At 41.2% G+C, this 23,852-nt stretch overlaps 1 protein-coding gene across 11 annotated transcripts in view; it reads left to right on the top strand.

Annotated features, from left to right (window-relative positions):
- The window catches only part of mical2b (microtubule associated monooxygenase, calponin and LIM domain containing 2b), a 42,013-nt gene that overhangs the window by 10,055 nt on the left and 8,106 nt on the right, over positions 1–23,852 (top strand). For 2 of the 11 annotated variants that reach the window (XM_028987284.1, XM_028987283.1), the window contains exons 3-28: positions 389–596; positions 2,396–2,512; positions 3,643–3,744; positions 4,789–4,944; positions 5,078–5,178; positions 6,014–6,271; positions 6,652–6,767; positions 7,202–7,328; positions 7,415–7,505; positions 8,334–8,481; positions 9,976–10,175; positions 10,728–10,828; positions 10,965–11,033; positions 11,127–11,258; positions 12,084–12,209; positions 12,565–12,861; positions 13,222–13,320; positions 13,647–13,769; positions 14,590–14,697; positions 16,061–16,238; positions 16,351–16,415; positions 17,620–17,698; positions 20,753–20,870; positions 21,027–21,109; positions 22,835–22,891; positions 23,625–23,722. In XM_028987284.1, coding sequence (XP_028843117.1) covers positions 389–596; positions 2,396–2,512; positions 3,643–3,744; positions 4,789–4,944; positions 5,078–5,178; positions 6,014–6,271; positions 6,652–6,767; positions 7,202–7,328; positions 7,415–7,505; positions 8,334–8,481; positions 9,976–10,175; positions 10,728–10,828; positions 10,965–11,033; positions 11,127–11,258; positions 12,084–12,209; positions 12,565–12,861; positions 13,222–13,320; positions 13,647–13,769; positions 14,590–14,697; positions 16,061–16,238; positions 16,351–16,415; positions 17,620–17,698; positions 20,753–20,870; positions 21,027–21,109; positions 22,835–22,891; positions 23,625–23,722 — 3,357 coding nt within the window. Of the gene's footprint in view, positions 1–388; positions 597–2,395; positions 2,513–3,642; positions 3,745–4,788; positions 4,945–5,077; positions 5,179–6,013; positions 6,272–6,651; positions 6,768–7,201; positions 7,329–7,414; positions 7,506–8,333; positions 8,482–9,975; positions 10,176–10,727; positions 10,829–10,964; positions 11,034–11,126; positions 11,259–12,083; positions 12,210–12,564; positions 12,862–13,221; positions 13,321–13,646; positions 13,770–13,868; positions 13,934–14,584; positions 14,698–16,060; positions 16,239–16,350; positions 16,416–17,619; positions 17,699–18,651; positions 18,710–19,215; positions 19,433–20,752; positions 20,871–21,026; positions 21,110–22,834; positions 22,892–23,624; positions 23,723–23,852 lie in introns of those variants that run through there. The other 9 variants (XM_028987285.1, XM_028987286.1, XM_028987289.1 and 6 more) reach the window with 9 other exon arrangements.

Below are 23,852 nucleotides of genomic sequence, written 5' to 3'. Positions count from 1 at the left end.
AACAACTCTGAGTTTATGTCATAACTACATATTGGATGCAGATTTTTCCCTGCCATTGTGTAAAAATCCTGGGACACTGTCTAACTGACTTTTCTCGCCTTGAAGATGTTGGTGCTGCTCAGGAGAGTCAGTGCTATCATTTGGAAATGCAGGATGACTCATTTGAGCTGACTTGCAGTATTAATGTGGTGTGATTATGAATAGCACCATCAAGTTAAGGCATGAGAATCTGATCCTCTTCAGACAATGTAGGTATAAGATCTGCACAGGAGCAAAGGAATGCTTTTCTCCTAACAGCAGGACTCAAACCTGCACAAACCTGAGGAGCAGCCAAAATAAGAGACATTATTCAGACTAACCTCCTTGACCCCTCCTGTCATTATCCCAGTGTCTGGTCATCGGTAGTGGCCCCTGTGGCCTGCGGACTGCCATCGAGCTGGCCTTCCTTGGAGCCAAGGTGGTGGTGATTGAGAAGAGGGATACCTTCTCCAGGAATAATGTGCTTCACCTTTGGCCTTACACTATCCATGACCTCAGGGGCCTGGGGGCCAAGAAGTTCTATGGGAAGTTCTGTGCTGGATCCATAGACCATATCAGTGAGTCTCTCTCTCTCTCTCTCTCTCTCTCTCTCTCCTGTCATTGCACCTCAACAAGTCTTTTAATTGAGGGGCCTGTTGCACTTATTGTGAGTTTCTTTTTGTGCATGAAAAGTATGGAGCTTGTAGCCTTAATTGCCTGGTTTTAATTATTACAACATTTTCATTTTGCTTTCATTTTTCAAAAATGCAACTAACTTGTTAATAAAAAAACGAAATGAAAAACTGTCAATCATTGTGCTTGTGAATGTGAACATGCTTTTTTCACTGTGAGCATAGGATAATAGGATCAGGGATCATCCAGGATATCATGTGTATAGAGACACCCGTATTCCTGTTTTCCCTATCAGGTTACTTTCATTTGACAAACTATATATCTCAGAACTCTTTACTTTACTTTACTTTACTTTATTTGGCAGACGCTTTTATCCAAAGCGACTTACAATGGGAAGACACCAGCAATTCTCGTTCGATTTCTATAGAATATCAAGTATACAAACTAAGAGCCCTGATAAGGCTTAGACTTGCCATTGAAGAACATGCTCGGAGAGTGTTGGGTGCTAGACTAAGAAAAATTATAATGTATTTATACATTTTGTATTTGTTTGTTAAATGTGTATGCATGTGTATGTGTTAAATTTGTCTGTAATATTTTTGGAATAAGAGGGTTTTCACCTTCTTCTTAAAAGTGGTGATAGTCTCGGCTAGTCGTGTGGAGGAGGGTAGGTTGTTCCACCAGCCAGGGACAACAACGGAGAACAGACATGATTGGAATCGGAGACCCCGTGAAGAAGGAATTTTTAGTCTCCTTTCGTTTGCCGATCTGAGAGAGCGTGTAGGAGTGTATCTAGGTAGTAGTGTGTTGATGTAGGAGGGCGCAGTTCCATTTACAGCCCTGTAGGCAAGCATCAAGGATTTGAACTCAATGCGAGCAGCTACCGGGAGCCAGTGGAGGGAGGTAAGGAGAGGTGTAACATGGGTGTATTTTGGCTGATTGAAGATGAGGCGGGCTGCCATATTTTGGACCATCTGGAGTGGTTTTATGGTGACTGCAGAGGCTCCAGCCAGGAGAGAGTTACAGTAGTCGAGTTTGGAGATGACCATTGCCTGGACGAGGAGCTGCGTAGCCTGTTGTGAGAGAAAAGGCCGAATCTTGCGAATGTTGTAGAGAGTGAACCTGCAGGATCTGGAGATCGCAGCAACATGATGGTTCAAACTCAGTTTGTTATCTATCCAAACCCCAAGGCTTTTTGCAGATGCCGTGGGTGTTAACAATAGCGATCCAATTTGAATTGAAAGGTTTTGCTGAGGAGAATTGTTGCCCGGAAAGATCAGAATCTCGGTTTTGGATAGGTTGAGTTGGAGGTGTCGCTCAGACATCCATGCCGATATGTCTGAGAGGCAGGCCGAAATTTTTGTTGCTATAGTAGCATCTTCTGGTGGGAATGACAGATAGAGCTGGGTGTCATCAGCATAGGAGTGATAGGAGAAGCCATGTGATTGGATGATGTGACCAAGTGAGAGAGTGTATATTGAGAATAGAAGGGGGCCAAGGACAGAGCCTTGTGGAACCCCTGTGGTTACCCTAGAACTCTCCGCTGACATCAAATCTTTCTGTCTGACGGATAATTCCCCTGCTGGCCAGACACTCTGAGGTTGTTTGGTACTTATTTTCCAGTCCAGTTTCCTGTTTATTCCCAGAAGTGTCCTGACCCCACCTCATGTTGAGGGATTTGCGCTGAGTGGTCAAGAGGAATTTCACTGCAGGTTAACAGATTTTTGCGGTGTTTGCGTTTTAGGCATTCGCCAGCTGCAGCTCATGCTGTTGAAGATTGCTCTCATCGTTGGTGTGGAGGTGCATGTCAATGTGGAGTTTATCAAGCTTCTGGAACCACCAGAGGACCAGCCGAATGAAGGTGATGAGCCAACCACAACCTAACCCTTATATAATACCACCTGAAATGTGTTTATTGAGCAGCTCAGTGCTGCCAGCCAATCTATGAAGGCAGCAGGGCAGCCCGAGCAGACAAACAAAATAACTGGTGAGTAATGATGTGGGCCAGTGGTGGCATAGACATTACTGTCAACTCACATGTACAGTTCTTCCTCATTCTGGAGGATGTAAACCTGCACCTGTCTGTACGTCACTCAATTCAAAAATTCATCAAAAATCTAGAAACCATCTGATAAGTCTTGAACTGCTGCAACTACAGCAAAATATACCCAAAATATCAAACAGAAAAGTGCCCAATCTGCACTGGATCTTTGTTATCTGAGGCATGTCCACTTCTAAATGTTTTAATGCGTTACCTTTTGCTTTAAATGATACCTTACATTTCTGAAAAATCAAGCTTTTAGAACAAGTCATATTTCTGTTTGTCTTTTTTGTACAGGTCTGTACTGGTAGCTTGAGTAAAAGTTGAGAGTTGCCTGGATCTGACCGGACCCCCTCCCTCCCTCCTCAGTGTGATATAGTGTAGCTCTCCCAGGAAAATGATATGAGAGGGTTTCCGTTGCTCCTGCACATCATTGCCACTCACCCAGTGGCACTGAAGGGCTGATAAACCCCTGGTCTGGTTCTATAAATAGCCCGGGGCCACACAGGACACATACAGCTCCCTTGCATGCTGGACTCATATTTCACGGGGAGAAGCTGGTCGCTTTTGTGTGTTTCTGCTCAGTCTTTTTGTGCATTGGGGCATTTTTGCTTGACCGCAACAAATGAGCTGAAATTCTTTTTTTTGAGGACTGGAATTCACAGTTGGGCATGTTGAGTGAAATTCTTGCTTGTCAGAAGCAAGTATGAAAGAATAAAGAGATTACAGGACTTGTTGGTCAATAATTAATAACTAATAATTCACTTTCACTCATGCAGGCAATTTAATTTAAATGAATGAATTCAATTATTTAAACTTTTTTAGTTTTTTTGACTTGTCCTAAATGACCTTTGTGTCCGGTCCCAGGAATACACTCCGGATATCTTCCCTTATTCCCTCAGTCTTTCCCTGCATGTCATGTGACTTCCCCCTTCTCTGCTGTGTCCCAGGGCCTGGATGGAGGGCTGAGATCCGTCCAGCTGGTCATCCCATCTCCGACTTTGACTTTGACGTGGTGGTCGGGGCAGATGGCCGCAGGAGCACACTGGATGGTGAGTTCCCTAAAAGAAACCTGATTCATGACCAAACAGCAGATCTGCTCTTGGCCTCATCACAAAACCATCTGTGTAACTAACATGGCAAATTGTCTGCATTTTTTTCTTATGTCAGTGATGTTAACAAAAAAAAAAAGTTACAATAAATACAATAAAGTTACAAAATATAACTGACCTAATTACTTTCAGAGCTGCAATGACAATATAAAGCCTAGTTAAGAGTGGCACAATATTATGAAGCCTTAATAAGTCAGCCGTCTCTATCAGAGGCTCGGGTCTGTGGAGGCAGAAAAGTTGTGTGAGGGTGTGAGAGTGTGTGCAGCCTGAGTCTCCGCCTTCTTCCTGTTGGCACTGGGTCTGGCTTGATCTCAGTACACATTCACGGACATGTCACTCACTTTCTCTTCACTCTCCTCAAAGATGGTTCAAAGGTTTTAGTACAGACACCTTGGAACATTTGCACTCAGCCATGTGACGTGGGTGTGTTTGTTTGTGTGTGGGTGTGTGTGTGTTTGCACGCGTCTAGACAAGGAAAGAAAATATCTCACTTTCATGCTGAAGGAAGTCCAAAGGAAGGAAACACATGATTTATGAAACTAATTAAAGACTGTCTGGTATCACTTTTCCTGGAATTGATTATCTAAAGGTGTAAAATACAACATTTTTATGTTGATAAATAGAGATGTTCTAGAATAAATGGGTGTTGGTCTCTCCCAACTCTATAAACGAATTAACAATCTCCTACAAACATAGGTCTACAGATGGAGAACAATATTGTATTGCAGCTCATAGAACAATAGTACTCTGTACACAACATGTCTCTGTTTTAAATTTATGGAGCCTGTAGTAAGTGCATCAGGTAAATCAATATTTGCTCAGTGTTTGACAGTAGTAGTAGTTTGACAGTAGTTTGTATTGGTGTCTTTTGCAACAGTGCTGTATGTAGGAGTTCAGTAACAGTTGAGTGAAATAATGATAAGCTATTATATATTATTTAAGCTATTATTTATTATTTCGATTTTTTTGTTCATGTATTTCAAGGCTTCAGGAGGAAGGAGTTCCGGGGGAAGCTTGCTATCGCCATCACAGCCAACTTTGTAAACCGCAACACCACAGCCGAGGCTAAGGTGGAGGAGATCAGTGGCGTGGCCTTCATCTTCAACCAGAAGTTCTTCCTGGATCTCAAGGAAGAGACAGGTGGTTCATAATCTCTCCATCAATTCATGTCAGGGAAAATAATGTTACATTAACAAATGATCAGAGCTGTCTTTTGAGTGTCTTTCTATCATCATCACCCACGTGCTAACAGTGCATTTTGTCACGATTACAGGAATTGATTTGGAGAACATTGTGTATTACAAGGACAACACTCACTACTTTGTCATGACGGCCAAAAAACAGAGCCTGCTGGACAAGGGCGTTATAATTCACGTGAGTTCACCTCCCACACATGAGTTATGGGTAATGAGAGGTTCACACCTCACTATTTGCTGCAATGGTTAATGATTATAAATACAAACGTAGTCATGTAGTATTTATACTTAATTAATCCCTGAAGGAAACTGCTTCTCTGCTTTTAACCCATCCCAGCAGTGGGCAGACATGAAAGGTGAACAGGGAGCAGTGTGTGGGGACGGTGCTTTGCTCAGTGGCACCTTGGCGTATTGGGATTTGAACCAGCAACCTTCTGATTATGGGGCCGCTTCCTTAACCGCTAGGCCACCACTGCCCTCGAAAGACAGTTTTTGTCCCTGGGTGGGCTTGAATGCGATAACCAATTGCACACAGAGACAGGTCTTTTATTTAATATCTCTGTTCAAAACACCAGTGTCTTCCGAAGATTTATGTAATTACTACTCATACGTCTTCTATTGATTTATGGTCCATTTCTTAGGCTTTCATCATGAACCGTATTAAGGAGTTTATTCTGCAGTAGCTCTTCTGTAGAATTGTAGATCTGTTGCCCAGCTGCTGGTTTACAAATTCTCTTTTTTTTTTTTTTTTTACCACTATCAGACAACTGCAGAGTGGGAAGCAGTTTTTTTAGTAATCTGACATGCCTATTCGTCCTCGTCCGAGGATCTCAGGTACATAGACTTGTCCACATCAACCTGAAGGACAAATTATTCACTTGCTACCTGAAATATCCCACCCACTGCCAGGCCGGCATAGTAAACAAATAAGCAGAGAGTTTAATAATGTGACTGCACTTGATGTAACCTAAAATGTAGTCACTGAAATAGGATAGAATTGTTCTCTGTGACAGGATTACATTGAGACTGAAAGACTGCTGAGCAGCCAGAACGTAGACCAGGAAGCCCTGCTCTCATATGCACGCGAGGCAGCCGATTTCGGCACCAATTACCAGCTGCCCTCGCTCGACTACGCCATCAACCACTATGGCCAACCAGATGTGGCCATGTTTGACTTCACGTGCATGTACGCCTCGGAGAACGCGGCACTGGTCCGGGAGAATTTCCGCCATCAGCTGTTGGTGGCTCTCGTTGGAGACAGCCTGCTCGAGGTATGTGAGATTCTTCGTACCACTTTGTTGCCCTGGGCTGCAACACAAATGAGTTGTGATTTAAGCGCACTGATACTTTATTTTCCATAGTGGCCAGTTATATTCAGGCCTATATGGTATGGTAAGCATGTAAATACAGATTTCAATGTAGCAGATTCAATATTTTACTATACTCCTAAACTGCATATTTCATAAAAGGGATGATGGTTTTTATTTAGTCCCAATCTTCCTTAGTTTTCCAATCATGATATTAAAAAGCTAAATTCAAAGGATAGCCTAACATTCTTTCATCTGGCACATGTTTAAACAAAGCAGCTGGTGTCCCTGAAGGACACACAAATATTTGGTGTTTAAGTAGATGAGTGCTGTGTTATCTGCAGCCTTTCTGGCCCATGGGGACGGGCTGCGCTCGTGGCTTCCTGGCTGCCTTCGATACAGCCTGGATGGTGCGAGGATGGGCACAGGGCAGAGCGCCTCTGGAGATCTTGGCAGAGAGGTGAGGGACAGGGGACAACATGTGTTCTGGCTGATTTATCATTGTGCCGGACCAATTTCATTTACTTTATTGGAGCAAATAAACTTGTAGAGAATGAGTCAACAATGCAAACTTTATAAGTGGCATTGCAGTCCATAAGAAACCACTGTTTAAAAAAAGTGAAGACACTGGTCTTCTGACAATAATGCTTTAATACTAATCCCATTATACAAAAAATAATTATGGCAATTAACCCATAAAATTTCATCAAAATAAATGATTTGTGCTTTGCATACCCACTACCCACCCCCACACCCCTGTCGTGAGCACATTTACATGCACTGAAATATTCCATAATGTCACATGAGTTGAATGTAATGGAAAATGTCATTCATTCATTCTGAACTGTAGATATTCCCCACTCTTACACATATTACACACTGTTCATTTTCCAGGGAAAGCATTTACAGGCTGCTGCCTCAAACAACACCTGAAAATATCAATAAGAATTTTGATCAGTACACCATTGACCCGTCTACAAGGTACCCCAACCTCAATGCCAACTGTGTGCGCCCCCATCAGGTGAGCATATCTACAAGTTATCTTAACTTGTCTTTACTATCCCTATCCCTACTATTGTTTATGGACTCATTCTGTCTCTTTCACAGGTGCAACATCTGTACATGAATGGAGATCAGGACTCATGTTCACTGCAGGGTGGTGGTCCTCTCCGTAGCTCTGTCAGTCTCTCCAGACAAGGTGACAAGCAGAAAAATGACTTGTACACTTAATTTAATCTAATTGATTATTTATTTCATAATAAATGTTTGTTGGACACAAATTTTTGGATAGTTGATAAAAATATTAAGTCTGGAATTCTTTATTTATGTTTATTTTAATACATTTTTTGAATAATTGAAGCAGCTCCAGAGTGCACACCATTCTGAAAGTGAAGTGATTGTCATTGTGAAACACTGCAGCACAGCACATGGTGCACACAACAAAATGTGTCATCTGCTTTTAACACATCACCTTTAGTGAGCAGTGAGCAGCCATGACAGGCACCCAGGGAGCAGTGGGGATGGTGCTTTTGCTCAGTGGCACCTTGGTGGATCAGGATTCGAACTGACAACCTTATGGTTACGGGACCGCTTCCATAAGCACTAGGCCACCACTGCCCTGGTTACAATATTAACCTTCAGTAATTTTTTGCATTTTGACCCATGCCACTCCCACTCCAAACAATAAGCTTGGACAGACAGCCTATTGAATGGAAGAAACCGAATTGAAAGTAATTTTTGAAGAAAGGAGTAAAGTGAAGTGAAGTGAAGTGTAGAGTAGAAGTTCTGGACTCGATTTCAATACGCAACTGCCACACACAGATCTGTGGATATGGAGATGCAAATCCAACAGCTCTAAAGCTGGACACACCCACTCTTCTCAGTGAAATTACGAGATGTCGTCTCAGACAAGTGCAGCAGATGTAGTACCTTTGTGTTGTCTTTGTATGTGTAGGCAGTATCTTTAATGTGTGTCCTCACCTGTGTGCTCGCTCAGCAGATTCAGATGTTGCTTTTTTCTCCCAAGAGTTAGAGATCAGGCCCAGGCAGCTGCTGTCCTGGTGTCAGAAGCAGACTCAGGGATACAGGGGCGTGGAGGTGACGGACCTCACTTCCTCCTGGAAGAGTGGCTTGGCTCTCTGTGCGCTCATTCACAGCTACAGACCAGACCTTATGTAAGAATTTGGAAATACACACACAGAACTGATGTAGACATTCTATAAAATATCAATGTTACTATTTGTTTCACTGTAATGGTGTTTGACACTATTGATATTATGTCATGAGAATGCACTTTTAAATTTATAAACCTTTTTGGCCCTTTAAAACAGCTCATTTTTGTGCATTTTTGTTATTAAAACAAGTACAGACACCCTGTATATGTACAAGTGACCCAATGGTTATCTTGTACAGTGCCAACAGCAGGGTCATGTGAGAGACACACACACAGAGATACACAGAGAGTATCATCATCTCTAACAAATAGCACAGTTGTTTAATCAGGCATCTGATCACACCTGGCTTCTGGGCTCATGTCACATGAAAAAAAGTCTTTGGTTCCACCGAAATCGGTGTTTTGGAGTTGTACTGAGGAACCTCAGATGTATTCACGCTGAGCTCACTGTAGAAGCTTTTGCAGGAGGGTCATAATAATGCCCGGCTTTGGCTGTGTGAATGTTGCCCTATTTTTCTATTATATTGTGAAAGTTCAAATTTGGCCACACCTTTGGTCGTGGTGACATCACCTTGGGCCTTGGCTCATGGATTAATTATTCCTCATATGAGTTTTCAGTCTGTCACTCCCTGCTTTTGGGTAGATGTGATTAAACAGACATAATTCTTCCTGACTTAACAGAATGATGTGTTAGATAATAATGGGGTTCGTTACCATGGTGGCCACTATTGTTGCCCTGTTGTCCCATTTTGTAATTAGTTCTGCATCTCCCCAGTGAATCTTTTATGTCTGGGAGAACATTGTACATGGCAGGGTGTTCTGATTCACGGTAGAACAATGGATGCGGCACATGATTCAGCAAAATAAAATAGCTAATTAAATTATGCTACCAGCAATAATGATATAGCAATAATAATATAGAAATGCCTTAGCATAAAAATCTTAGCTAAATGACTAAAGATATTTTTAAGAATGGAAAAAAGTGAAATGTAAAATAGGCAATGTACATAGCAACTAAAAAATTACATTTCCAGTGTAAACAATAAGCTAACTTAAATAGTGCAGAAAGGCAAAAAATAGTATAATGCATGTGAAGTGAAGTGATTGTCACTTGTGACACACAGCAGTACAGCACAAATGGTGCACACAGTGAAATTTCTCCTCTGCATTTATGGGCAGTCATGACAGATGCCCGGTGAGCAGTGTGTGGGGACGGTGCTTTGCTCAGTGGCACCTAAGTGGCAGCTTGGCGGATCAGGATTGATTATGGGGCCGCTTCCTTAACCGCTAGGCCACCACTGCCCCTAAATGTGTCCTCTGCTTTTAACCAATCACCATTGATGAGTAGTGGGCAGCCATGACAGGCGCCGGGGGAGCAGTGTGTGGGGACAGTGCTTTGCTCAGTATTTCAGTATTTAACAGTTATGACTACTTAATAAAACCAGCAAATGTGCTAGTGTAAATGCAGTTTCCCTTCTGCTTTTAACCACTACAGTGATTTTGACTCCCTGAATGAGGCAGACTCATCGAGGAACAACCAGCTGGCCTTTGACGTGGCTGAACGTGAGTTCGGTATTCAGCCCGTCACCACGGGAGCAGAGATCGCTGCTGAGCGGGAGCCGGACAAGCTCCTTATGGTGCTGTACCTCTCCAAGTTTTACGAGATTTTCTACGCCACTGCTGTGCCTGCAGCTGGTAAGCTTTCAATACCTGGCAAGATCTCCTGGGTCTTCTCTAAAAAACTTTAAATGACTTCCTACCCCACTGGGAGTTAGGTGTGAAGATAATCTGATCTGTTCAAGGCATTAAGTGTTATGGCTTGAAGCCGGATCTTTCCCACCTTACGTACTTCAGTGTATGATAATAGAGGACAGCCTATTAATACACATAGCTCAATCTCATGGCAAAATTTGGAATTTCTTACAGAAATTTAGTTGCTACTGTTTGGGGTAGTATTTGCATTTTCTATCTTTCTATCCCTTTCCCTTTCAGCTACTCAAGTGATAGTGTGTCTTGATACACGTGACTATATCTTTCGTTTACATTTATGGCATTTATTAGACACTTTTCCAGAGTGTAAGAGTTAAGTGTCTTGTTCAGAGACACAATGGTAGTAAGTGAGATTTGAACCTGGTTCATAGAAGAGTATGTTACCTAATAGGCAACACCTAAACGATTAGTTAAATGGACAGTGTTTTATTAGTCACTGATTGTCATCCTGACACAGTCTGTTACTCTTCATTTTAGGTGTACCACATGAAAGAGACGAGAACAATGATTCATCAACGGCTGCGACGGCTGTTTACAACCTGATTAACTTTACGCTGCCAAGAAAGAGGATTCCGAAGGTTCAACTCCCCTTCACTCTTCTTCAATCAGTTTCTTAAAATGGAAAGAAGCAATAATGCTATAGCTGTTTTTGGGCAAAATGAATATACAAATGTCCAGTAAAAATCATCTAATGCACTATTTTCTGTTGAAAAGGAAGAAAAGCTGGAGGACAAAGATGCAACAAACAGAAAACGGAGAAAAGGCTCCAAATGTTTGGAGGAGGTATGCATTGGTATAGCTGTAGAACTAAATTACGGCCCCATTGGGGAGTGCTGATGTACCAGTGATACTGATATAACTGACTTATCTCTGAAGCTGGTGCCCAGTCAGAGTGCTGCCCCTCCAGCTGAGGGCGGGAATGCAAGGGAGAACAAGGTGCGCTCCATGGCAACCCAGCTTCTGGCCAAGTTTGAGGAAAATGCGGCCAGTGGTGAGCAACGCAGACAGGTGGGGGTTTTGCCTGCAGTGGTCTCCCCATCAACAGGTCCTCATCTTGCATTGAAAAATGTACAATGCATCAATAAGAAATTTTTGATAGCATTTGATAATTTTATACAAGTTAATTGATGAGGCTTGGGTTCAGTACATAGGCACCACTAAATGTACTGTCTGATGAACGTCATCATGAGATGAAGGTGACTCTTCTTAGAGGCAATTAGCCAGCACTTCTGCCAATGATGACCACCTTCAGCGGAACAAAATTATTATATTAGTCATCTCTAAGAAGGATTTCAATATTAGAAGTAGTTTATTTTATTAACACTTTTGCTTTAAGACTGTTTTTCTTTTACTAGCTTTTACTTTATTCTTTTTCTGCTCCTGCTTCTTTGCTCTGGTTCTGTTGTTTTCCTTCTCTGAGTGGATACATTTGATTGGTCACAAACACCATTCTTGAAATGTTTGTATTCGGTTACATAGTAAAATGATGTACCCTAACAAGAATATTATTATAGAATAATATTCTATACTATATTATATTAATATAGAATATGTTTGTTTTTTTATTTACGACTTGGTCTCAGCTGCAGGTTGCTAAAGGACTAAATGTCTTAAGAGTTAATCATGGGATTGCAACACTGCTTTAAATTGATTTGAGGAGATTTTAAGCCTGGTCAGTCAGGACAGGATCTGTCTCATGGCTGGCTGGTTAACCAGCGCTGTCAGAGATGGAGCTCGAAATACGTAGAATGACGATTCTTCCAATCATTCACTCCTCCTGTTACTCTTATGCTTTTCATTCCTCACTCTGTCTGTCTATGTGCGGCACTTCAGTCTGAGTCTGACTGTTGCACTGAAAGCCTGGCCAGGTCAGCTTCTCTGGACATGGCTGAGAACCCTCGCTTTTCCAAACCCAAGGACCAAACCTTCCCCTCAGCTCCATCCCAGCCTAAGTGGCAGGTAACTCTGCAGGAGAGTGGGCCAGGTTCAGTTCTGTTTTATTGATAAATTCACATAGCAGCATGAACACTCTGGCAATCAGCATCATTGTAAGAAGAAGACACCATGTTTGAAAAAGCTTATAAAATGTTTTGTCCAGATGTGTCCAAACCCTGTTTCTCATTACTGTCCTACTCACAACTCCAGTCCTGTTTGGTACTACACAAAAAATCTATACTGGACATCATATCATGTGGAGTTACCTTAATCCTGCGGAATGTTGTTCACAAGGAATGGGTTATCTACTCAAATAATAAGGTTTGCAAGAGGTTTCCCCCCCAATGCTTGGCGTAACCCTCTGTATTGCTGCTTTCAGCCGTCTATCTATCTGAGGCTCCTGTCAACGGGATCTTCTCCTCAGTGCAAGACCCAGCCTCCCAAAATCCATTTGGGGTCCTATCTGTCACTCAGTCCTGTTCATAGTCCCCCTCCCAGCCCCCAGCCCATTTGCAGAAAAGCAACAGTTGCTTCTCCTCCATCACACACAACAGGAAACACGAGCAGGTCCTGTTTAGCTGCGTCTTCTTCCTCATCCTCTTCCTGCCCCCTCACAACTACTGCCATGTCTGACATGCTCCAGCGTCTACAGCACCTTGAAGACAAGATTTGTCAGGTGAACATCATGCATGTTCTGTTATATGTCTGGATCAGACTACACAATAGTTTAATCAAGTTTGGACTTGACCATTGTCAGGTCATGATTATCAAACAACACATTGTAGGAAAGACTATACAAATAAAATCTGACATGCTGCACTTATTCATCTTGGTGTCCCTGATATTCTGTCACCTTACAAGGAGGGCTTGAATTTTTTTGCACACACTGTGCCAGAATACTCCAGAATACATATCTGCATCGTTGGGACCAGTAGTATTGATCCTCTAGAACCTCTAGCATCTCATTAGATGTTTTCTTGGTGGTTTGTGGGGTTCTAAAACAGTTTCTCCAAACCCTTCTCCCCCCTTTTTGCAGAGGAAAGCAAAAACCTTAAGCACCAGAGAGTTCAGTAAAAAGAGCATTAAGGAGAGGGCCCAGCACCTGAGCTCCATGTTCCCGGGGCACAGTCCTCAGGTGAACAGTGTCCCACCCTGCCTGCCTACTACACTCCCCCATAAAACCCCCCACCAAAATGCTTGACCTGCGGCCTGCCACAACTCTAATTTAATGCTACCTACTAGTCTGGGGTCATTTAACTGAAAATATCTTCAAGGATTTGACATCTGAAGATGTCTAAAAATCTGCATGTTCTGATTTCACTCTTGCATGCATTCTTTAATATACATCTGTTTCAAAATAAACAATTCTTGTTGGTACATGATTCTTTTTATTGGCTGACTTTTGTTCAATTGGGAAATTTTTGGGCTGTTTACACATTTCATTTTCTGTCCTTTTATTAGGTGTCTCTTAGTTCATCATGCTCTGCTCCTGCTGCTACCAGATCCTCAACTGTCTCTGTCTCTGTGTCCTCCTCTCTGTCCTGTTTTCCTCTTGTCCTCACCCCACCTGAGCCCCTAAAGCAGGTAAAGCAGGCTGTCAGCACTTGCAGATGCAATCCTGTGATTAGGACTTTTTTTTCTCTCTGGTATTTCCACTAAGGTGTTTGTCATTACTGGTTCTAGTGCAATGGAACTGCCTTGTCATGTGAAATCAACAGGGATAAACAAACAGATCATATTTCCTGCAACGAATGTTGCTATGGGGGCTATTTTTGATGCAAATTGGCAGAAGCAATAGACAATTGCAGAATGTTGGACCGCACTGTAAATAGCCAGCCATAGATACAACGAAGAGGTTTTGGTAGTGTACAGCTCAGAGTTTTGTGTGGGGAAACTATTATGATCAGTGAAGCACTCAAGAAAGGATGTTTACGCTTTCAGTGATTGGACAGAATTTTAATGTAGCCGTGTAGAATTTATCTGTTTTGTTTCAATTATCAGTAATTGTCATGGTTGTAAATGTTACTAAAGGAAATGACTAAATCTTTAAGGGTTAAAGTCATGCTTTGATCAGTAATGTTTAAATTGATTGAGAAATTGTTAAATGTGATTGCAGTCTGTTCTATGTGTTTTGAGGTGATGGTGATGTTTGGAGGTTAGCATTTATATCGATTGTGCATGTAAAAAGCTGCTCTTTGAAATGGCGGCCATTTTCTTTGCGGCATGCTATGATGTGGAATGCATTTTTGCTTTCCCATCTCATCCTCTTTATTGAATAACCTTCACCAGGCCTATGGAGCTTGACCTATGATGTTTCTCTGTATTCTTCTTTTCAACATGTCTCCATTTTTTTTCTCGTTTGTCCTGTTCTGTCCCCTTGACTTTGTATGGGCACCTTTGCTAGAGAACAGTGGGCAAGGTCTCCTCAGTGATAGGGGCCAAAGCTCTGACACTGGCCATCCTCTATGAGAATGACCACAGACTCAAACCTGCTGGCTCCTCACTCTCACCGGTAAGAAGTCACAGTCAGAAGGAATTTTGAAATCTTTTCATTGACCTTAAATAGTAGACTTGGAATTGATTCCATTAGACCATAAATTTTTGTTTATTTTCCGAATTATTTTAGATTGAAAAATTCCCCCACCCGCCAAAAATATAAAAAAATAGGACATGTTCTAATAAGCCACTACTTATTAGACCATAAATTTTTGTTTATTTTCCGAATTATTTTAGATTGAAAAATTCCCCCACCCGCCAAAAATAAAAAAAAATAGGACATGTTCTAATAAGCCACTACTTATTAGAACTCAATTCAGTAATCATATTATAGGATGCTGCCTTGTATGTTTGATGTATTTCTGGCACACTGGAAATAAATGTCATAAATGTCAACAGAATTACACTAAAGAGCCTGGAGAATAATTTAAGCCATATTCAAAAACATTATGTCTGCAGTTATTAATTTAAAGCATGTAGCACCTAGAAATTAATAAATGGTCTGAAGCATTTACACATAGAACTTGATGTTAAGCGTGTATGTGTGGCTCAAGTGTGATTAAAGGAACTGGTCCAGAGAGAGAGAGAGACCAAGTGACAATGCAGAACAGACACTGGACTCTTCCAAAACCACATATCTGTCAACAGGTGACTCCTCAGGGCAGAGTCCTGAAGAATTCAGTGGGAAAGGCCCCACAGCATATCCGCTGGCTCATCGCCTCAGCACACGATTAAAGTAACATCCAGCTGCATAAACTCCATGGCCAGGGAAGGCGTGGTTGGAGTTTACTCAAAACGTTACCATATTAAAGGAACTCTAATCATAATTTCAGATGTTTACTAAAGTTGGATTTTTCAGACTAAGATGACACCGTGATCTGCTTTTTGAAGTCATAAAGGAGATCATAGAGCTTTGTGTGGTGTTGCAGGCAGTGGGCTGTTCTGGAAGGCAGATTATATACTTGCTTTGTAGCTAGGTACACTAGAGGGCACTGCAGGTCAGGAGTTTGATAACGGATGGGAAAGACACACCATCAGCACCATTCATTTATCATTTGTGCCATGCAGGAAAGAAATGGTGTCTCAATTCCTAGTTTCCTAGTCTTCCACACTGTCCCTACTGTTCGTGTGCATATTCCATTTTGTTTTTTGAATCCCATTTATCGCTGATGATGTGTACCACAGATGAAACCACCATGTGTACACATACCATGGTGAACAGCATATATATATATATATCTCTCTCTCTCTCTCCTTCAACTTGCGTTATACTGAAGGCGGTTTTTGCTATAACCTTGTTGCTTCAAGCTGTATTGGAGGAACTGTTCCATTCTTGTTCCCAGTGTGAAGAGTGTGTGTTTGTGGTGTCATCCTGACAGAGTAAGGAGTTCCCACAGAACCTGGGTGGCAGCGACATTTGCTCTTTCTGCCAGAAGCGTGTGTATGTGATGGAGCGCCTGAGCGCCGAGGGCCACTTCTTCCACCGGGAATGCTTCCGCTGCAGCATCTGCCGATGCACCCTGCGGCTGGGAGGACATGCCTTCGACTCTGAGCAGGGTATACTGGCACTTTTTGTACTCTATCCCATTTCTTCCCATTTAAAGACTTGACAATATCTGTTTTTATAATGAAGTGCCTATTTGTTCCTCTGTATTTTTTGGCATCATAGGCAAGTTCTACTGCAAGATGCATTTTTCTCAGGCTAAAGTCAAGAGTAAGACTAGAAGGAGAACGGTAATCACTTTTGATTGGGCTCTTCTTACTGCTTTAATCCTCCAATTACTCTTCTTCAATCAGAACTTCTGTTTCTAATAATACAATGAGTGTGTGTGTATGTGTGTGTTACAAGACCTTCTATTATTGGGTACTTTAATTGTGTAATACCCTTTCTAAGATTATATTCATGTGTACTCAGTCTTTGGCCTTGACAATAGTATAGTTGTCAAGTGCATGTCAGGGATGACACAATTGATATCAGATATCAGCATACTGATAAAGTATCTCAGTACTGACTATATTTAATCCTGGATACGTTTCAGGACCACTCTCTGTGATTATGATGTATTTGTAACTAAAGAATGGGAAACTATCCTTAAAGCACTATTTCAAATATTAAAATGCATAATATGATTTTAAATTACTTTATCAAAAACAATTTATTTTCACACTGGTGCATCTGTTCAACATAAACTTTTATACACCAGTATTGGGTACCATTGTCTAATTAATGCATCACCACTATCACCATATATTGTTCAGGTTGCACCATTCATGTTATATTTCATTAATTAATGATGTTTTAATTTCCCATTTTAAATCATTCATATCACATTTTATTGTTTCTTTATTGATGTATTTACCTATTTAATTTTGCCACTCCATAGCAAACCCTTGAGTGTATTACTGCTATAATACCATAGTTTGCATGTTAATAATTGTTGCAATAATAAGACCCTTCCTGAGAAACTTTGGGGCAGTGGTGGCTTAGTGGTTAAGGAAGTGGCCCCGTAATCAGAAGACTGCCGGTTCCAATCCCGATCCGCCAAGTTGCCACTGAGGTGCCACTGAGCAAAGCACCGTCCCCACACACTGCTCCCCGGGCGCCTGTCATGGCTGCCCACTGCTCAGTAAGGATGAAGGGTTAAAAGCAGAGGACACATTTCATTGTGTGCACCTTGTGCTGTGTTGCAGTGTATCACAATGACAGTCACTTCACTTCAAACTTTAGCTGATAAACTACTAAATTAATCCTTGTTGTCAAGTGCTGTCATTCTTGCAGGAACTTGTGAACAATGCAAATTTATATTCCACTTTTTGTGTTTGTCTCATCTAGTTAAAATGCTGCGGTATGACCTTGCCTAATCACACTCACACACACACACACACACACTAATGTACAGTATATGGACATCATATTCTATATTTCTATTTTGAACAGATCGAAGGCAGCGGAGTGACTTTACTTGATGGCCACAACCTCTCCACCTCACCAGGCAGCCTACAGAGCCACGCCTCAGGTACACAGAGTTCCCTTCTTAGGCTGCGCTGGCCTCTGCGTGTCGCCCGGGCCCTGGCTGGGTCGCCATGCAGGCTGGGCCACTGGGTGCGTTGGGCGGCGCACTCGACTTTACAGCACCTGCGCGATCACCGCGAGGATTATGCCTTCTTGTTTGAGCTGCTGAGCCTGGGCGTTCCGCTGCTGTGCTCGCTGCATGACGTGCTCGCCCAGATGATCCGAGCAGAGACGCAATCCACTAAATCCTAACTACTGTATCTCATCAACATACACCCTATTAGTTACCATTTGGCACCCTACTTGGGTAAAGAGGAGAGCTGAATGGAAAATCAGCTTCTCTTTCAGCTTTGCTTACCCTAGATAAGTGTTTCTCCATTTTTTTTATACCACTTCATTGTTTTTTGCCCATGTCATATAAACAAACCATACAAAATATTTTACCTCGCCGTATGTTGCCGTATGTTGCTCTAGAGTAACTGTTGTGGTAGCTGAATGACATTGGAGTATGCTCACTGCCTGACGTGTGTGCTTTTTGTGTGTCGTTCTGCATCATTGTATGATTGGCTAGTACTGTATTACTAATGAGTGCGACCAAAAAAATGGTTCCAGATGGTGGAAATGCTAAAGAGTATATATTTTTTTATCATTACTATTTCAAAGACTTATTTTTATTCAGATTTTTTAGGATAATGTGTCTAGGTACACAGTTATGCTTCATTGGAAGTGAAAATCTGTAGCAGGTTTTTGTTCAACACTGCAGATATTTGCCTAGTTTTGCTCTAGCCTTGAGACCTCACCTGAAACATGTTTTTTGATAAATACTAAATTTCATTCCTGTTGCAAGTGGAATCCACTTATATCAGATCTGTACAGTATTCCTTTGTGTAGATGGTTGTTTACTCCTCTTTTTCTGTTTTGTCTTCCTTCCTTCGCTCCATTTCTTCTCTTTTGAAGCCTGTTTCACGTTTCCAGTGTTGCAACCTCTGATTGGCTATATCATGGCAGCTAGAAGGTGATGGCCTTGAATGGGTTCTTTCCTACTTAATTTACTCCCACCCAGTTCATACTGAAGAATGTGTCTGTCTGAATTACACCACTAAGGGCACTATTTCCACACTAAGCTTGGGGCTTGTTCACCAGTGTAATGTTAGAGACATTAGAATTTATATAAATACCTAGATATAAGAAGTATAAACCACTTGATGGTTATCTGTATCTTGAAGAAGATGTGTGATTATGGCTCTCCTGCATGTTTTCTTTAATAGTTCACAAATTCACAAACCTCAGTAAGCCCCAGACTTATGTGCTATAGGACCAACTGGAGACATGTGTCCTAAATTGTCTTTATCTGCAAGCAAAGCATAATGTTTCCCTTTAAATTCGTTGACTAACTCACCACACGCTTTTCTAATCCCAGCATGCTCCAGGCGGAATGGTTAAAACGTTAAAGACACGCTTCTTAAAATAACTGCTCTCTCCTGTCGTTTGTTTTTTTTTTTTTGTCCCTTCCCATTCCAGAATCCCAACAGGAAGCTAGTCTTGTACATCCTCTTAAAGTCCAAGCACAATCGACATGGTAGCTCTGAATTCTGCACACTTTCCTAGAGGAATTGAAGTTGTTCTTTTTTTCCCCTCCTTTATTTCTTTGTATTTTGAAACAGAACATGTTTTGCTTAATTTCTAATATTTAAAACCTGTAATAAATATCTAAAATAAATTGATTTGTAATAAATAATTCCTGTTTCCTGCTATTATTCCAGTATGATCTGTATTCTCTAAACTGGGGTTCACATGTGGCCTTGTTTATGTCACTGCCACATGTCCTCAGCTCACGCATTAACAGCAAAAGAAAAATGCTAACACACCGCTATGACATCACATCATAAAGCTTTCCACAAACTGCACATACTCATTAGAACATGCCCATCTGACCAAATCTCTGAGCCATGCCCGCTTTTCTATTCTTCTACTGTGGGTGTTTCCTGGGATCTCTTCTGTCATCTTCACATCTCTGTACATGGTGGTATACAGCAGGAGATTGAACTGATGTCCAAGTCCTGGTTCGGCTCTTGTAGTATCAGCAACTTTCCCGACTCCCCAGTGCCCTCTTTACTGACCCTCCAAACATGATTCACAGTAAAACATTTTGTGGCATGCGCATTTATTACGCCGTTTCTGTGAGACTGAAAACATTTTCTCTCAAGGTAAGGCTTTCAGAGCTACTCAAAGGCATTATCCACTTCACCATACTGAATACACCACGAGTGGCGGTGCCATTGAGACATGTCCACGCCGTGGAATTCAGGCAATTTCTCAGAGTGAGGTCCTCACGTGGTTCATAGAGGTCACCTCATCTTGGCTTTTATTTAAGATTCCATGTGTCAGTGTTGAAAGGCAGAATGTCTTCTGTAGGCTTTTTTTCCCAATAGATCAACTCGGTTGCACAGTCCATCTAATTTTTACTATTATTGTAAAAATAAAATCTTTCAATATCACGATGTAGATTTTGTCAGTCCTATTTTAATATTGCCCAGTAATAAAGAGGCTTCCCCCCTGGTTTATAAAGGGCAACACAGCCCACTACTTCATCTGGATTAAGTGTTCTTTTTTCTTTGTCATGGTGATGGTTTGCTGAGGGAATTTGGCTCCCAATTGCCCTCATCTTCTCAACATCCAATTTCATTTAGAAGCTTTATTATGCAATTACATGTGTAACTTGTTTTTCTTTGAATGAATTTGTTTCAATTAAAAGTTCACACCTTGTAACATATTTTACAAGGGGTGCCAATAATAGTGCAGGGTACTGACCCAAGACCAGTACTGAACAAAGACCAAATGTGTGAAACTTGGGGGTAATCCAGTAATATAGTAGTAGGGCAATATAGTAGAGTGGTGTGGGATTATAAATCAGCCCACATTTTTTAAAAAGTTGGTCCTTCTGCAGGATATTGTCCATTGAAGCTTAAACATGTATGTAGCTTTAGAACTGGTGTCATGATGAGATATTAGGTATTGTGGGATCAGTTGCACTTAGTGACTTCCAGGATCTCCCCAGATGGCTGGAACCAAGAGACCCATAGAGGGAGGCTGGACCCCAGCATGGTGGTGGAGGAATCAGGGGATGCTCAGCACATAATGTCTTCTGAAAACCTTGGCTCATCTGAGGCTGACAGGTCAGTCTGTGAAGCTCTTCTTCTCCTACTGAGAGGGTTGGAAATGCCTACATTTCTGGGGCACAGTTTTGGACAGATATAATAAAGCATTTCTCTGATCCCAACCTTGGAAAGATGTCAGAGGGTCTCCACCACAAAAATCTGGATTTTTTATAGGGAGCAGACAGACAGGACATCTGGGCCCTTTGCTTCTGGCAAGTCACAGAAGGAAGCTGAACCTGGAGCGAGCGATTGTAAAGGTGAGACGACCGTCAACCAGACCCCACTGAAACATCAAATCCAGGCTGTCCCTGGGGGAGGATGTTTTGCAGATATATAGGAGACTTATACACTACACTTCTCTCGGATAGTATAATTGTAATTTATATTTGTATATAATTATTTGTAAATACTTGTATATTTGTATATAATTTTTACTCATTTTGTAAAAGTGTGTTTGTGTATTTGTGTGTTTTATTTAACAGATTTTATGACTTAATTATTAAGTAATATATTCAGTGTAATAAAAGAGAAAATTCCATAATTCTTTTAATTTAATAATTTTATTATTATTTTTATTAACATATTGACAACAATGCATTGAAACAATGTGTTGTGTTCTCAAATGCATTTCAGTATTAATTCTGTGCATACAGTGGGGCAAAAAAGTATTTATACAATTTAGATTGTATCATCCACCAATTGTGCAAGGTCTACCTCTTAAAAAGATGAGAAAGTCCTGTAATTTTCATCATAGGTATACCTCAACTATGAGAGACAAAATGAGAAAAAAATTCAGAAAATCACATCCTCTGCTTTTTAAAGAATTTATTTGCAAATTATGGTGGAAAATTTGTATTTGTATTTACAGAAGAAAATTTGTACTAACAAACAAGCAATATTTCTGACTCTCACAGACCTATAACTTCTTCTGTAAAAGGCTCCTCCGTCCTGTATTAACTCATTAGCTGTATTAATGGCACCTGTTTGAACTCATTATCAGTATAAAAGTCACCTGTCCACAACCTCAAACTGAATCTGCAATAGGTAAGTAGCTTGGTGTGAAGAAATCTACTGTGGGAGCAATTATTAGAAAATGGAAGACATACAAGAGCACTGTTAATCTCCCTAGATCTGGGGCTCCACGCAAGATCTCACCCCGTGGGGTCAAAATGAACGGTGATCAAAAATCCCAGAACCACACGAGGGGACCTAATGAATGACCTGCAGAGAGCTGGGAACAAAGTAACAAAGGCTACCATCAGTAACACACTACGCCGCCAGGGACTCAAATCCTACAGTGCCAAACGTGTTCCCCTGCTTAAGCCAGTACATGTCTGGGCCCGTCTGAAGTTTGCTACAGAGCATCTGGATGATCCAGAAGAGGATTGGGAGAATGTCATATGGTCCGATGAAAGCATAATAGAACTTTTTTGGTAAAAACTACTTGTCGTGTTTCAACCAAAGAACACCATACCTACTGTAAAGTATGGGGGTGGAAACATCATGCTTTGGGGGTGATCCGTGTAAAGGAAAGAATGAATTGGGCCATGTATGGTGAGATTTTGAGTGAAAACCTCCTTCCATCAGCAAGGGTATTGAAGATGAAACATGGCTGGGTCTTTCAGCATGACAGTGATCCCAAACACACCGCCCAGGCAACAAAGGGTATATAACAAATTATTGAGATATTGTTAGTGACCAAATACTAATTTTCCACCATAATTTGCAAATATATTCTTTAAAAATCAGAGGATGTGATTTTCTGTATTTTTTTTTCTTATTTAGACTCTCATAGTTGAGGTATACCTATGATGAATATTACAGGCCTCTCTCAATTGGTGGCTGACTAAATACTTTTTTTGCCCACTGTATTTATTATTTGTACATTTTTGTACACATTAATTTTGTAATAGTACTGCATCTTATTATTGTTAGACTATAACAAATCTTTAATACAATTCTCAAAATGCTCTTTGCTTTAGGAGGACTTTCCAAAGGATCCAGCAGGAGCCACTTCTGGAGGAGGAAAATTCGCAGCAGTAAGTGATGTTTCTCTGTAGTGCACAATACCTACAGAGGCTTTGCACTGTCTGTAATTAGGCTAATCTCTGCAGGATTAGTCAATCCAGTCCTGTGGCTGTTGTGCTTTTATTAATGAAGACTTGGAAAATCATTGATATTTTTCCATCTTATTGTCACTGAATCACAGACCCATTCATTTAGTACATTATAATACAATTCACTCATTCTAGAACGAGGAATTAATTCCGTTTGTTCAAAATGCGGATGAGTGACCATATAAGGACGCAGAGGATAGCAAGTCACTGCTTTGTGCTCTCTATTATCTGTATGTGTATTCACACTAGAGGGAGCTGTTGGTCTCTGCAAAATAAAGAACAGTATGGCCATTTCTTGGACAAAAGTTCAGCAAATTATTCAAATTGGTCTGGAGTAGATAATACTTCATTTGTTGTTCTTAAATAAATGTAGAAACCCATAACTTTGTTCACAATGGACCTTCATGCATTGCAAATGTCCTGTATAAATTAGGAGGCGTTCTCATTGTGAACATGTTGTCACTTGTGTCCTGGGAGCAGGTCTCCCAACACGGTACACTTCATGAGTTTGCATGCATTATCAGTGTTGAATGCACATTGTTATGACTTGACATGCATTATGACACAGGCGCGCTCTGTGTATTGCTTGCATAATTACATGCGATTAGCCTACATTAGTAGGTCTGTTCTGTTTCTTTTTAAATGCTCCCCCCAGCACTACCGCTCATCCTGGTGAAGACATTTGACCATGGAAAAACTAAGGGTCTCCCAGAAGCTGATTCCAATTCTGATTTTGAAGACATTTCCGCACTCGTAAGGCACTCAACTCCATTCACAAGTTCTTTAGCTCTTCAACATTATAAGCTGCATTAAAAAAACTGAAGCATAGCACATAGTAAATGTTAATATGATCATCTCAGAGGTTCCCGGCATGGAACGCAGA

The sequence above is a fragment of the Denticeps clupeoides genome, chromosome 7 (genome assembly GCF_900700375.1).
Source record: "Denticeps clupeoides chromosome 7, fDenClu1.1, whole genome shotgun sequence".
NCBI lineage: Eukaryota > Metazoa > Chordata > Actinopteri > Clupeiformes > Denticipitidae > Denticeps > Denticeps clupeoides.
This window is presented reverse-complemented; position numbering and strand designations above follow the sequence as displayed.